Source organism: Stegastes partitus, unplaced genomic scaffold (assembly GCF_000690725.1).
Source record: "Stegastes partitus isolate 25-593 unplaced genomic scaffold, Stegastes_partitus-1.0.2 Scaffold169, whole genome shotgun sequence".
NCBI lineage: Eukaryota > Metazoa > Chordata > Actinopteri > Pomacentridae > Stegastes > Stegastes partitus.
The window spans coordinates 615,044-630,956 of NW_007577900.1; the positions used below are offsets into that span (position 1 = coordinate 615,044).

The 15,913-nt window shown below is 41.8% G+C and overlaps 1 protein-coding gene across 1 annotated transcript in view; it reads left to right on the forward strand.

Annotated features, from left to right (window-relative positions):
• Positions 1 to 15,913, forward strand: part of marchf8 (membrane-associated ring finger (C3HC4) 8) — a 98,531-nt gene that overhangs the window by 20,725 nt on the left and 61,893 nt on the right. Inside the window, exon 2 of the mRNA XM_008279769.1 lies at positions 10,056 to 10,252. Coding sequence (XP_008277991.1) covers positions 10,157 to 10,252 — 96 coding nt within the window. The 5' untranslated portion in view covers positions 10,056 to 10,156. The remainder of the gene's footprint in view (positions 1 to 10,055; positions 10,253 to 15,913) is intronic.

Sequence of the window (15,913 nt, forward strand, 5' to 3'; positions counted from 1 at the left end):
CAGCCTCATGTGGCCATTTGAGAAACTGCAGTTTTTGGCATCATTTTTCATGCTCTGAAGCAGCAAATTGATTTTTCTTGTATGTATGCGCTCATAAATGCACCAGTAAGTTATGTTGGCTCGTAGTGCGTCAGGGACCGTGGTGATAGTTGATCGCTTCTGATTCGACAGTGGTCGACAGTGTTTTCCTCGCCACAGATTAAGTCTTTACGAGCTAAGAAATTTCTACATGTTTTAATGGTGGAGTTAGTTTAGTAAATCCACAGTTCCTAAGAACTGGTGTGGGACTTTATGGTGAAACGTTGCTATGAATTGATGTATAGCTGGTACTTATTCAAAAACCACCCTGCTCCCTCTTGCTTTGACAGTTTCATATAACCAGTCAGAGGTGCATCCATTTATCTGAAGCTATCGTCCCCATAACAGCTTAAACTGACCCCTGGGGCTGCTGCCATGGCAACAGGTCAATGTCAAATTGGAACCACAGGAGGCCCGAGATTGGCTGGAGTGCTGCTGGATTTGTAGCATTTAATATTGTTGCAGTGAACTCTTTGACTGACAGCCGGCCTGGAGGACACGCAGCGACACACATACACTCACATGCATAACTGGAAATGGCCTCGCCTCACATCCAGTGGACCCTCTGACAGCGTGATTGACAGAATGAGTTTAGCTTTAATAATCCTGAAAAATATTTATATTAAACTGAATGTGAACATATATATATTTATGTATAGAAAAATATAAATGGCAAAAGTGTAATCCCAGCTGTCTGTCTTAACACATCCTTTGCCCCATTAGAGTAACCTCTCAGGCCAACAAAGACACAGTGCCAATTAAAAGTGGAGAGTGGGTGGGGGTTTACTGCAGTTGTTATTCTCTGGACATATAGTAATGAGCTCAGTGCAGCAGCAGTCTGTGTTGTGGCCACAACGATGGATGTTTTTCTCGGTTCATCGGACTGCTGCAACAACACATGAGCGAAAGACAGCCAAATACATGACACACAGAAAGCCCCTCTTGATTTATTTTGCTCATCCTTCTTGTGTGTGTGTGTGTTTTTTCCACATCACAGCTCGTGCAATGACATTAAAAAGGAGCTGCTTTGTAATTAATGCAAATATTTGTGACTGAAATGCAGCCGGAACTTTAATGATGCCTCTGTGCGAGGATTCCCCCCGGGCTGCAACTCCGACCCTGACCACACTCATTTACTGTAACTCATTAGCTTCACACACACACACATATATGCACGATATGACTCCGAATACTCCGCCACTGCCCGTCAACATGACCTGTATTTTTCAGCCAAAGCTCACTCACTCACAGCATGGTCACATAATGGCTGATGATGCAGATAAAATTACCAAAAGGGGATTAAATTACTTCACTGTCTTTGCTTTCAAGTCACAAAATCCACTTGACTTTCAACATAATCAAGACTGATGCGTTGGGAAGCAAGCAAGCAAGGAAGGGAGGGAGACAAAAGAGAGTTGAGCGATTGTGAACTGAATAAAAACAGGCTTTAGGTTTTTATCTATAATTTCCACTTTACAAACACTAGATTAACAAAAAAATATGCATATTTTGAGTTATAAAATAGGTACAGTCTGGCATACGAGGCTGCCTCAGAAGATTTTTAACATCATTGCAGGAGGTCAAACATTCTGCAAAGGGGTGTTAACATAGGGGCAGATGAGACACATAAATGCACTATAGGATGTTATTGGCTACCTTGCAGAATGAATTTTAGTCTACTATCTCTGATCTGCAGTAAACCTGTGATGCATAATGCATTTGAGCACAATAGCAATCCTGGAGCTCCACATTTTGGCTCTTAAGTGTCAGAGACCATTTGGTTTGACTTTCTGTTCAACTTTTAAATCGCCTCATGTAAATGAATACATCAAGTTTTTGTGCTTCAATTTTGCAAAAAGTGTTGAGAAACAAGCGGTTCCTCTTTCCCTGAAGAGTATTTCTATGAAATACAGGATTTGTCATTTGTCTGACTGAAAACTGAGTCATTAAAAACCCCTCAAATACAAACACACTTGAGAAATGTACTCTTTCCATGAAACATGTCAGAAATTGCACAAGTTGAAGTTTCACAGCAGCTGGACTAGTTCACGTCAAATAGGGCTTGACTTGTCAATGGAAGTTTAAGTGCTAATTACTATAAAATTGAAAAATTCCACTAACCGTGTCACGCATATTTAGTGTACAGTCATGGACGAAAGTGTTGGCACCACTGGATTTTTTCCAGAAAATACACCATTTCTCTGCAATTACAAATGTTTTTGGTATACACGTGTTTATTTCCTTTATGTGCATTGAAAAAATACAAAAAAGCAAAAGAAAAAAGCCCAAATTTACATAGTTTTACACGAAACTCAAAAAAGGAGCTGGACAAAATTGTTGACACCCTTTTAAAACTGTGGGTAAATCCTTTTATTTCAAGCATGTGATGCTCATTTAAACTCATCTGTGCCAAGTAACGGGTGCTGACAATAAAGAAACCACACCTGAAGTTGACTCAACCTTTGTGTTGTGTGCCTGTGTGTGTCAAACCAAGCATGGAGAAGAGAAAGAAGAGCCGAGAAGTGTCTGAGGACTTAAGAAGCAAAACTGTGGAAAAATATGAAAAATCTCAAGATTACAAGACCATCTCCAGAGATCTTGAAGTTACTTTGTCCACTGTGTGTAACATAATCAAGAAGTTTATAACCCATGGAACTGTAGCTAATCTCCCTAGATGTGGATGGCAGAGAGAAATTGACAAAACAATGTGACATAGGATAGTTAGAATGGTGGATAAACATCCTCAGTCAACTACCACACAAATTCAGGCTGTCCTGCAGATTCAGGGTGCAAAAGTGTCAGCTCAGACCATACGTCGTCATCTGAATGAGAAGAAGCTTTGCTTTTTGTGGTTTTCCAATGCACATAAAGGAAATAAACATGTGTATACCAAAAACATAAATGTAATTGCAACCATTTCTGGGAGAAACTGTGTGTTTTTGGGAAAAATTCCAGGGATGCCAACACTTTCATCCATGGCTGTATGTATTTACCTTAAATGGATTAGAAAAAAATTCTGCCAGGAAGACATAATTTCTTGTGTAATCATCTGCAATATGAGAAACAAATCTTTTTTTATATCGCAGGTTAAATACTAAAGATAATTTCCTCATTCTAATTGTCGAAATTACTGCTGCTGTCCCAACACAGACAGAAATTATGTGACAAAAATGTTTCATTGCTCAACAAAAGACCAAAGCTCATTAAATTTTGGTTATTTGAAACTTCCTTTTTGCGTCGAGGTTGAGACTGCAGGAATCCAGAGGGGTTGTGTCTTCATAGCAGGTGCTAGAAGCAAAGGAAGAAAAAAAAAAAAAAAGGTTCAATCAGAGGATTCGTCTGGTACATCGAAAAACAGCATTTTTAAGAAACAGAAATATAACAACCCACTTAGCAAAATCAGCTGGTAGTTTGAAATTGCGGCCCTGAATATATGAATGACTGCAGGAATTAGTGCAGAATGAATGAGCTACTCTGGGATGCATTATTTGAGCACATATTTCAATTAGAAGAGACTCAAATTAGAGAAGATGTGCGCAGTTTAGTTTATGGGGGTTGTTGTGCCAGGAGCCGTATATGAATATTCCTTTAGCTGTCTAGACACTTCTGGTGCAGGAGTGAAGAGTGATGCTGCAGATCTGTATGGATGTGATGTGGAGCAGCAGCAGCAGCAGCAGCTCAGCAGAAGGATCACTTGTTCTGATGAGAAGTGGAGACTTAGCTCAGCCAACAGGCAGCCAAAGGAGATTCTATCTAGATTCATGCGTTTCATCTGTAACATCTTACGTCCGCCTCGGAGGATATCGCCTAGCAACAGAGGCAACTTAGGCTCCTCCCACAAAAAGACCCCCCAAAACACCATCTCTTCTCATTCAAACTACATCAGACTCAACAGCGCACCTGCTCAGCTCAACAGCCAACTTTGACGTAGATTAAAAGAACAGATGTTGAGGTTGTCGAAGCACAGTGAGACACAGGCTTGTGAGTAACATTATGTTTGTGTAAAACCTGCACAAGCTACTGCATAAAAACACCACAGCCTTCACTTAATCTCTAGTGAATAATGTTGTCAAACTCAGAACTTGCAAAAAAAAAAAGGCTTCAAGGACATTTTAAAAATGTGGATTTTTAAAAATCTTTTTTTCATTTTATTTTTTTTTTCACATCAAACATAAATTTAATGACTGAAAGAATTTCACCCACTGATATCAAGAACATTTTTTAAATGATATTGCACTGCATGATATATTAAAATGATGCTGTAGAAGAGGTTAGAGGGAGGGTTAGGAAAGAGAAAGCATTTAAAAAAATGCATTTAAAAAATAAGTGAGTTTGAGGGGGGATTATGAAGGGACTGAGGTGAGAGATCAGATCATAGTAGGCTCCCTCCAGTTCTTTTAAAGAGCTGGAAGGATCTCCGTCTCTACAATGTCAGTTTTTTGTCTTTATATCTCTACCTCTGCTGCTGTTAGTTCACAAGTTTGTCCCTCAGCACACTGATAGATTTTTCCCTTTAGCCCACCTTCTCCTTGAGGGCCGTCTTTATTGATTTCAGGACTTGGTGCCGCTGGCATCTTTGATGCTGCACGTCCTCCTGCAGCTGAACTACTTCTGCCTTCATGCTTCGTGCAGTTTGTAGATGTTCAACCGGGAGACAGGACCTGTCCTCCCAGTCCTATCTATCCTACCTTTGGAGGCTTCCTCCACCTGTTGCATAGGCAGATCTCGGTCTTCTTCTTCTGGTCATTTTTGATGTTTGTAGATGCTTCCAGTGGCTCAGTTTTTAGGGATTCATCTCTCCAAAGCTCTACATGAAGAAATGCCATCTGTTATTTTGGCATCCGCTCTTTGAGTTTCGATCAGTCTTTTGCAGCTGTTCTATCTCACTTAGCTCAATAGCCTTTTCTTGCTCCAGTGCGATAACCTTTTATTTTATTTTTTTTTATCAGCTTAGATCCCATTAAAACTTTACCTCAGAAAACAGAAGCACTTCAGGCTTTACAGCAGCCTGTGTTTTTGCAGTTGGTCTGGCACTTTGGATTTTCAACTGCTGCAGGGTGCTGTCCGGGTGTTCCAACAGGCTACAGTTTGGGTGTGGCGACAGGATGTTTAGTCACTGTTGCAGTCTGCAGTTGGACATCATGGTAGCCTGTTCAGGAATTGCTGCAGGCTGCAACCTGGGAGCAGCTGGGTGCAGTTTGGATGATGTTTCAGGCTGTGCAGGTGTTTCTTCAACCTGTGCCTCTTGGCCTGCCGCAAGCAGTTTGGGTGTTGAACCAGGCTGCACTTCAGAAGCTGAGGAAAGTTTAGGAGTTCCAGCAGGCTTAGATTGGAGTGCCACAGCAGACTGTGGTTTGTGGGCTGCAGCACACAGATTGGGAGCTGCAGCAGGTACTTCAGGAGCTGTGACTTGTCCTTCTGTCCGTGCTGTGTGTCGTTTTCAACCTGTTCTCACTGGAGTGCAGGAAAATCTAAGTTGTCGAGATGCAGGCAGAAGTTCAGGTCATCCACCTCCTAGTGGTTTGATGTTATTGTCCAGCAGTTGACCGACTGAGGCATCTCCATTTACTGTGGATGGCCGGTTGTTTCCCCCTTTTGGATTCACTTTTGGACACATGATGCCTTTTTTCACATTTGTCTCGATACCAAAAAACTGTGTGCTTTCTGTTCGGTTCACAATGTGTTGTTGTCTTGTGACTGGGCTCATGTGAATTCCATGAGTGAATGATTTTGAAATGTTGGCTGATCAGAATTGAAACTTATTTAATACGACTGCTTTGCCTTTGATGTTGCTAAGCAACGTGGATGACTTATGCGCCGCCCACAGGCAGCCAAATCAGAAAACAAGATGAAATATGAGAAGTGTTCATCAAAACAACTTCAAACTCAACATTGCACTTCCACAGACCTCCAACGATACACCCGCCAAGTTTGAAGTAGACTGGATGAGCAGTGGTCTAGGAAAGCAAACAACACAAACAAACACACACGCACACAGATTCCTCAATTTATTTGTGAGACAGCCAAAAGCTAACATATGTAACTACAGCACCATAACAGGCTTTTATAACTGCAAAAGGAAGGTTTGGTTTTAACATCATTCAAGAATATGAGTCATCTCTGCACCAGCATCTGAAGAACTCCACCGTCCCGACCTCTACATATAGTAAAGGGCACGCTACCTCCTGCAATAGCTTGGCAAATTGTGCACAGAATCGTCAAAAATAAATGCTTTTTTTCCTCTGGGAGACTGTGCTGTGTAACTCCTTTTGTGTTTCACAACAAACACTTTTTTTTTTTTTTTAACTGGTATCAGCAGTTCAGATAAAAAAAAATAAAATAAAAAAAAAAGTCAATCTTTAGTGTGCTCCTTTCCTGAAAACACTTTTTCCACATTGTGGTATTGAGCTGACCTTGCTACTGTGTAAACTCAACTCAGGGAGCTACCTTCTAAACATTGAGTAGAGATGGGTGACATGCATAATAGCAAAACCGGGAAAAAGCCTGCAAAAAAAAAAAGCTTCAGTGCTCCTTCGCATAAATTCTGAAACACTGCTGTGTGTTTTAATGATGCTGGTAGGGAGTCTGATGGAAGTCCTTCTACAGAAGATATACAGCTGGTAGGTTTAGGCGCATCTTCAAGTGTTTATCAATGTGAACAGTTCTTCCGAAGACATGTTTTATAGTATTGCAGCTGTGCTTTACAATGTTAACTTTTATTATCTGTTTTTAACAACCTATCTTTCAGGTGAAAGCCTTCATAAAAATTATAAACAGATTAAACAGCCATATGAGGTAATCAGTAGGAGCAGACATAGTGCATAAAACAGAGGTTTCCTCAGATAGTGTTATCATTTTGAGCGCTACCGGATATTGTAGAATGTAGAAACGGCACAACCTTGGCTAGAAATAGAGAGAACTCAAACATGTCCTGTGTGTTTTTAAACTGCCATAAGTCATAAAAAAAGAAAAAACGTCAGTAGAATGTAAAACTTAGAAACTTGAAATTTTTATTTTACAAACTAGGAAAGGACCTGGAATCAAAATATTCACAATTTTTCCCCAAAGGTGTCACCAATCCTGCGAAAGGGTTGGTTGCTCTCTATGCTATAGACATTTTACTACTTCTGTTTTAAATTGTTTCCATACTTGCCTCTTATCTGCTTCGTAGGCACAGCCTGCAGTTCAGCCCACTTCTGCTGGAAAGTCCCTGATTTTTTTCCACATGACTGTTGGTCACTGCTGAGCCAGTCATGGTTTCTCAGTTGTGCTGAGGAGTAAGAATCTTTTGTTTTTGTTTCTTTACAGAATCTGGTTTGTGCAAAGAGTTTATTTTTGGCACATTTAAAAATGAAAAATGTAGAATAGTGTGACTTTGAATAATCACAATTATAAGCTTAAATTTGCCATTTTTTCCTGATGAAGCAGTACGTCATAGATGAGCAGCTTGAAGACCATTGAAAGTTGAAAGTCATATGATTCTTCTAGTTGTTACAGTTTTTTGTTTTTTGTATGATAAATGGTGCAATAAGTTCAGCAATTGTTGCATATTTTCTCTGTCCCTGTTGCGTACCAAAGCATATGGCTGTGTATGTCATAAGGAATCCTATATTTTGTGTTAATAAAGTAGCTCAATGGCCTCAGTCCGACACTTCCTTGCTTTAAACCCTGTGTCCAGGCTCATTCTACCATTTTGCTGCATTGCTAGAGAAATGTATTGATGAGGTGCTTTCTGGTTGGTCTTCATCAACACATGATCCTCCCCTTTCTTTTGGCGCCGACGGAGCTGAGACTGCCAGCTGTTTCACAAGAAGCTGCGATGAGCGTAATCACCTCTCCATCTTGATGAACAGTTATCAGAGACAGTGCAGTGATGAACTGAAGTGACAGCTCTGCAAGCTCCTCTCCTCACTGAACCCATGTGTCCCTCTCAGTTCAACACCCTCCCACCTCCCCCCCTTCTTCAACGCTGCTTTCTGATTGCTGCCATTTTACTGACCTCCCATCTGTCTACTTGCTTTTTGGTTTCTTAATCCTGTCATTTTCGTACTGCGAAGCTTGAGGGTTTGCTTGGCAGACGGGCCCGCGTGCAAACACATACAGCCTAGTGGTGAGAAGGAGCTAAAGCTTAATTGCTGTCAGTGGCAGTACAGATGGCTGCATTAACTGAAGTTAAAACGATCCATTTGTAAAACCTCTTGTGTAACTCCCCAGGACAGCCCCATACTGCTGCTGCTGCTGCCGCTGCTGCTGCTGCTTCTTTCATGACTTTGTCTGTCTGAATCTATCCAAGAATGACAGACTCACCTCCACTCTCTGGTGTGGAAATCGTTGCTCTGAATCCAGGTCTTTGGGCAAAAAAAAAAAGTGGATTCCTGCACACCTCTGTAGTGATTTATTACGCACTTCAGGGATCACCTCTGTGATCATTTATTATAGTCTGTGCTATTCTCAGACGAACCTCTGCTCTCTGGTGGAAAATCACAGGAGATGACTGTGCTTTTGGGGTTTGAGGAGAGATGAAAGTTTCTTTAAGACTGCACTGTAGGTCAGAAACAAGGAGAGTTCATGGGCCTGCTTTTGTACGGTTCCTGTGTGGTTTAAAATGATTAAAAAAAAGTAACTGCAGTTAATTAACAGATATAGTAGTTTATCAGTTTAACAAAATACACCTGCCAAGGAGCCAGTTCTAATAACATCACATTTACAAAGTGCAGATACCATTTTAAATAAAAAGAAATATTTCAAATATCTTTTTTTTTTTTTTTTAATGTTACGTAGCTTCAGCAATCATGTGGGCACTGTGCTAGATCATCATGATGAGGAGGGAGCTGAGCCAGAAGGTTAAGCTCTCGATTTATCAGTCGATCTACAGTACAATCCCCACCTATGGTCAAGAGCTCTGGGTAGTGGCCAAGAGAACGAGATTGTGGAGCAGGCAAAATTAGTTTCCTCCATTTGGGAGCTGGGCTCATCCTTAAAGATAGGATGAAGAATTTGGACAACCAGAGGGAGCTCAGAGTAGAGCTCAAGCTGCTGCTTTGCCTCAAAAGGAGTGAGCTGAGGTGGTTCGAGCACCTGATTAGGATGCCTCCTGGGCGATTTACTTTTAGAAGTTTTGTGGGCTCGTCCAAGTACTCACTAAAGGATTACATACCTCAGCTGGCCTGGGAACGCATTGGGATTCCCTATGGGGGACTAGAAAACATTGCTGCTTAGCTGCCTGCAATGCAACCTGAACCTGGACTAGAATAGAGTTTATTGCTTTTTGTACGGGTACATTACAGTAGAAGTACATTGGAATCCATTGTGCATTTCTCAGAATCAGCTTTGTTAAAAAAAAAGAAAAAAGTAACAGCAGCATAGAAGCTATAGACAAACATCCATTTTAAGAATCACACAATTGCACATTATAAAAAGCACTCTGTAGAAAAACAAGAAAATAATAAACACCCTGATTAGTTATTGCACATTTCATGTACTGTATAGAAGTGATATTACTCATATTGCTTTGTAACAGGAGTAAAATGACCATAGTCATACTGGATGGATGGATGTTTCATGTTCAACATAAATGGTCAGCGCTCGTCTTCTACTGGTTTTCTAGGTGTGTCACTGTATTCTGTGTCAAACTGTGATGCTACAATAAGTAAAAAGTGCTCAATGTGTTCACAACTGAGTAGACCGACTCCAAAGGTGGACGAAAAGAGCCACTCTCATCAAAATCTGATTTAATAAATTTAGTTTCTGGACGTGAGTAAGTCTTAAGAATCCTAGCTGCAGCAGAAGTCAGTCAAGTGATGAGCGAGCTAGATTGTACGCTCTCGAGTGTACAGAAGTGACAAAATTTTGCAGCTGTACCACTTCAGGACTGTCATTTCTCGTCTCTTGCCGTGGAGCTGCAGTTTTAGCCCTCCAGCTGCTGCGATAGGAGACGTGTCTGTAGCTGATTGTGATGCGATGTGTGTCCTCTGCAGGGTGGTGCGGGGAAGGCGTCGTAGTTCGGACCATCATGCCCTTTGCTCCTGCAGCGGGAAAGGAAGTGTGTGTGTGAGCGTCCCTGGTTGGATCTGCTGGGATGAACATGCCACTGCACCAAATCTCTGTCATCCCCCGTGATGTCAACCAATCGCGGATGCCGGGCAGCGGGAAAGCGAAGGACAAGGACAAGCAGGTATGTGCAGAATTCAAAGGATGAACCGGGTCACGCAGTTTTAAGGCTGCCGACACAGCTGAGGATTATGGGGCAGTTTTATCACATCATGTGTCATTTTCTTTCTTATTGCTTCCTTTTTTCCCCACATTTTTTATGTGGTCATCGTCAGTTTCTTATCTTGCATGGTTTTTATTGGAGCTCGTGACAATGGTCCCTTTAAATTATTATGACACAAAACATTTTCTCCAACTTTAAACAAGTTGTGTTTGTGGCTAAACATAACCAAACCGTACCCATGACCCTGCCTCAGCCTTGTCACATTATAAAAAGGATTCATTTTTCAACAGTAATTTAGCAGTTTTTCAGGCACAGACAAACAATCCCGGTTTTATGTCGGCTCTTAAAATGCTCGTGTGTTGCTCCGCGGGGTTATTTTAGGTTAGTGTTTTATTTTGTTTTTCATTTCGATGTGCTTATAGGTTAGCGGGAATAATGGTAATAGAGTCAATAAAGACCTATTTTCCTCCCTCCAGAAAAAAGGCATTGACTGCCTTTACACTGAAATCATTCCCTTATTTTATACCATAGCAACTAAAGCTCCAGTTTCATGTTGTCACTGTTTTTATTACATCTATTTTGTTTTTGGGTTGTCGTCCATTCTATTGTTGCGATATCTCTTGAAGTGCAAGCGAGAATGTCTTTAGGTTTGGCACTTGAGCTAATTTTGGTTGTCATAAGTCAAGCTCACCAAACACATATCTGTGACGACTGCTGATGAATTCATACGCGAATCATGACACACTGACTGCAGCTCATTCTAAACTCAAACTAATTACTGCCCGGTGTGGAGCTGTTTTGGATGCTATATTTCATAACTATCAGCTTTTCCGCTATGTTCTTATCACTGCGGGGGTTATGTTAAAGCAAGCCACTAATAAAAGTCGATTACCATTTGATTATTCCGCAAGGGCTGGCGTCATTAGCATTAACTCTGCTCCACAGCCTCACTTCAGGTGTTTTTTTGTTTATTAGCATCAACACACACATTAGCCCTGCACATACAGCAGCACACACAGGGCAAACTGTGAGCTTTAAAAGATCGGCCCATGCATGTAATATTAGTTTAGATAATGTCATATATCTGGATTAAGGACCCAGACTAATGTTCAGTTTTTAGACTCTGAATCAGATGTGCATTTACTGACACGCATCCTAAATCTGTGTGTCAAATTGCTTCAGTCTATTCGGTAAGCCGGCACTGCACTTATTTTTCTTCAGTACGGTTATATATAAGCAGTACAGAGTGTTTACTGTCACTCATACACCCACGGGAAGAAATTTCTCCAAAACTTTACAATAATATCTGTTCTCTTTTTAATTTACTATGCCTTTATTTTTAATTAGACCTGACAGGGTGAAATTTGTATCTTTCAACAACTCTTTATTGCATTTTTAAAAAAAAGAATTATGAAAATCTACTAAATGCCTCGCAGAAAAATTGGAAGAAATATCAACCAGACAAAAGCGAATAGGTTTTATTTCTAAATGACTAGGGTGTAAGATTAAGTGTGCGTGAATAGAGGAAGGGGAGTGGAGAAAGTTATCCCAGGTGTTCTGTCACAAAACAATCAGAAAGTTAATTTTTTAATGCCAGGGGTGGCAATTCCCAGCATGGATTCTTCATTATAACATTTGTCTCACAAACAAATTATTTTTGTGCTGCCTGTGGGTTGAACAGAGATTTCGTTCTAATGAGCCTGGTTAAAGTCTGGGCTGCTTTTCCATTTGTGCCTGAAACCACCTGTAGGCCGGTTGCTTTCGCAGTTTGCTCGTGGCACTACACAGAGGATTTGTTTTTAGTATTTTGCGAATTTTCTGCTATTTCATATTTACAAAACAAATCAGTAAAATCAACTTAGAACACTTACATCCCTAATCCTGCTGCTTTTAATGTTATTTTTATCTCTTTTTTTTGAGGCTGTAAAAAAAAAAGCCTCAACCAGTCTGTCAATCCACCGCCTATAATGAAGAGGATTAGTGTCCAAAAAGTCAATCTAATTTGAGGATTTATTCTCTGAATTGTGACTTTTCTCAGTACCCAAAGATTACGCTTAGGCTGCACGGTGGCTTGGTGGTTAGCACCGTCACCTCACAGCTAGAAGATCCCTGGTTTGTGTCCTGGTGAGGACACCCAGGATCTTTCTGCGTGGACTTTGCATGTTCAGCGTGCAGCGTGGGTTCTCTTCGGGTTCTCCGGCTTCTTCCCACAGTCCAAAAACATGTTGATGTTAATTGGTGATTCTAAATTGTCCGTAGGTGTGAATGTGAGTGTGCTTGGTTGTCTGTCTCTAAGTGTAGCCCTGTGATAGACTGGTGACCTGTCCAGGGTGTCCCCTGCCTTCACCCTGAGTCAGCTGGGATAAGCTCCCCTAGTGAGGATTAAGCGGTGTATAGATAATGTCCTTACACTCTTAACATAGCTGTCGTTCATCAGTATTTTCTTCTTTTTTTTAATATCTTGCATCACATTTGATTTGTCAGTAACAATAAAGTCAGTTGTACAATCGCGGCTATATTCAGTCTCACATGAAGCCCATCAATCTTCGCTTTGTCTTCCTGTACTCGAGCACCATCAAACACCACAGTGAAGTGCACTCAGAGTGCAGTTGCTTTTTTTGAGCACGGGAACAAAGCGAGGTGCTCAGACAATATGTGTGTGGCCTGCTCTTTCTCCCCGGCCTCATCAGATCACAATAGAGCGTCGGTGAGTGCAGCAGCGCAGGTGTTCTTAAGAGGCTTCTTCATGCTGCATGTGGTGTCGCGTTTCAGTCTCTCGCACTGTTCAAAAGATACTGCGCATGCTATCTGGCACATGCATGTTTGTTTTTCTTTCTGCTTGCTTGCACATACCTTACCGATGATTCATTTGCGCCATCGATCTGTGTTCGCCGCGAGGCTCAAAACGCCTTGTCACTGCAGAAGTGAAAGTGAACTGGGATTCATTCCAGAAACCGCTTTCATATCATGCTATTAGTTAAATAAAGGAGTGAGTTTGTGCAGCTCGGGTACCTTTTTGTGCAGTGCATGGTTAACAGGATTAAGGGGTTTAAACTCTGAGAGCAGTCGTAGGAAGGTTACCTCAGTCTGTTGGGGAATAAAAGGGGAAAGTGTAAGCTTTATAATGTCTGGGGGGTGTTTGGTCTCCCTGCCGCCATGTTTGCTAACAGCGTTAAGGTCCAGCTCGGCGTTTGTGCTCAGCATCACCCTCTACCTCTGTTTGTCTCCCGCTGGCTGAGCCTCCTTTTTTTCCCCCCGAGGAATAAGTGGATAAACAGCAGCGATTCCCGTCCTCCCCGGGGAACCATCAGCAGAGCGGAGAAAGGAGAGTGTAGGAAGAGAGGAAAGGGGAAAACGGTGAGCGTTCGCGTTGAATGCTGATCAGCTCGAGGGTCCTGGAGGTGTGTATGTGCCCAGAGTTTAGTCACAGAGCGCAGGCCCATCTGGCCCTCTTAGACAACACAACTGGTCTTTTAGTGCCTCGGGAGAAAAAAAAAAAAAAAAGAAGCAGAACTTTCCTCTGCTTAGAATTCAGAGTTAGTCAGCTGCTTCTTTAGAGAGCAACACATCTTTAACTGTTGCCGGCCCCACTTTGGCCTCTCTCCTCAAGCTCCACTCAAGTTCATTTGTCTTCTTCGAAAATCCTCTTTGGATATGTGCTTGTGGGCACTTTGTCCGTGCACTGTGGTCCTCCACTTGAGAACTCATGTTTGGGTAGATAAATTGAGGTTTAAAAATATATTAAAAAAGGAGCGCCAAACGACTTAGAGAGCAAAAGTTTTATTTTCTTGTGGAGGGAAAGGAAAAAAAAAAAAAAGGGAAAAGTTCCTTGACGGTTCTCAGCCTTTGCAAATAATACGGTCAGATTTATTTGAGTCTGGGGTTTTTGATAAGGTGTGCAGCGAATGGATTATGCATGAGTTGACAATAAAGTAAGCTCTGGCACAGGTTGGCAGGTGGGGAAGGAGGAAAACCAAACTGACTGCCATTTAAGATTTATAAGTCTTGTGGGAAACGCAGACTGAGATGTCAGTGTTTGTTGATTATTTTACGTCTTTAACCCATCTGCAATATCACTCGCTGGCGTATTTGTTTACTCTAAGTGTGGTGGTTTATATGAGCAGCATGTGATTGCGTCCAGTGAGCTGGGAGACACAGCAAAGATGCAGCCGTGGGTTTCGCTTTCACAGCAACACATATATTCACACAAACATACGGGACTTCATTAACACTGCTATTATATTTAGCAGCAGCTTCCTGTTACTGCACGCGCAGCCGAGCAACTGTGACACTCGATACCTGCCCTTTTTTGATGCTGCATGTATTTTTTATGAAAGCAGAGCGAGCGCTAGAGGCTTTGTCCTTCAGTAAGTGTGTCGGAGTCAAGGACAGAAAAGACTGACTGATTCTCCTCTGATGTTTGGCGGTTTGAAAACAGCCGCCGCCGCCGAGCTCCTGGGCACTGATGGAGCATCGCTGGGCTTTGTAGAGACCAAGATCAAACACTGACCGCCCCAGCGAAAAACTTTATAACGCAGCATCCAGGCCAGACAGGGACTGATAAATGTGTCCGACTTAATGAAGCACTTCTATTCCACTGACACAGTTTATGTTGCTCACATTTTCTACTATTCCTCCATCACTTAAAATCAGTGTTCTCGGTGAAGCATTTTCGCTGCAATGGCAGACAGCAGCAGGAAGCGTGTTTACGCCCAGCATTACTTTATCTGTTAAACATTGTCCAAAAAGTAGTATTTGATAAAACTCTACAAATGTGTTTAAAAAATATTAGAAAATATGTTTCTCTTCCCTGAGGCAGCGAAACATTTTCCAAACATGTAGTGGATCAAAACTGTCCAAATCCGTCCCTTCCAGATTGCCATGCCCAGGGGCCTGCGAATGGAAATACCATGATAATTACCCCGAAAGCCTTGGGGCCAAGGAAACTAGGCGTGAAATGCTGAATTATCAGGAAAAGGAGTGTTTACATGTTGTGTGACTTGAGTATATCAGGAGTAAACACAAGGTGGTCACATCTAGTTGGACGCAGCTTTGGGTAACAAGAGGGTGTGATCGGTTAAACATGCACTCTAGAGGAAAGAAAACCTGTCGCTAGTTGTGTTTGTGTTTTCCAGGATGCACAAATTATCTCCCTCTGACACACGCAGTATGTACGCCTGTAGTGAACACACCTGTCAGTCTGATGGATGTTCAGGTTACACCAATGCAAACATGTGTGCATTTAATTTCTCACACAGACGGATAAACAAACATACAGTAGCTCACACCTCCACGTTCGTCCTGGTGTAGATGTTCAGAGGCCAAACAGGTGCCCCAGCCTGCGTATGAAGCGGGATCTGGAGAGAGAAGATAACATAGGCAGAACGGGATTCTCTCTATTCTTGCTGCAGTTTTTCATAAAGGTATGAATATTGTGTGTCAGCAAACCAGCCTGCTTTACATATAACGCTCAAGAAATGCAGGAAAAATGCACAAACTCTGCACACACCCCGCCGTGAGCCTGACTGAGAAATGAAGAACGTTGTAGAGAAAATGTTTGCTTTTCTGTGTTGCTTTTGTTTTCACCTGTAGTTCTATGTTTAAATGGAATAATTAGCATTT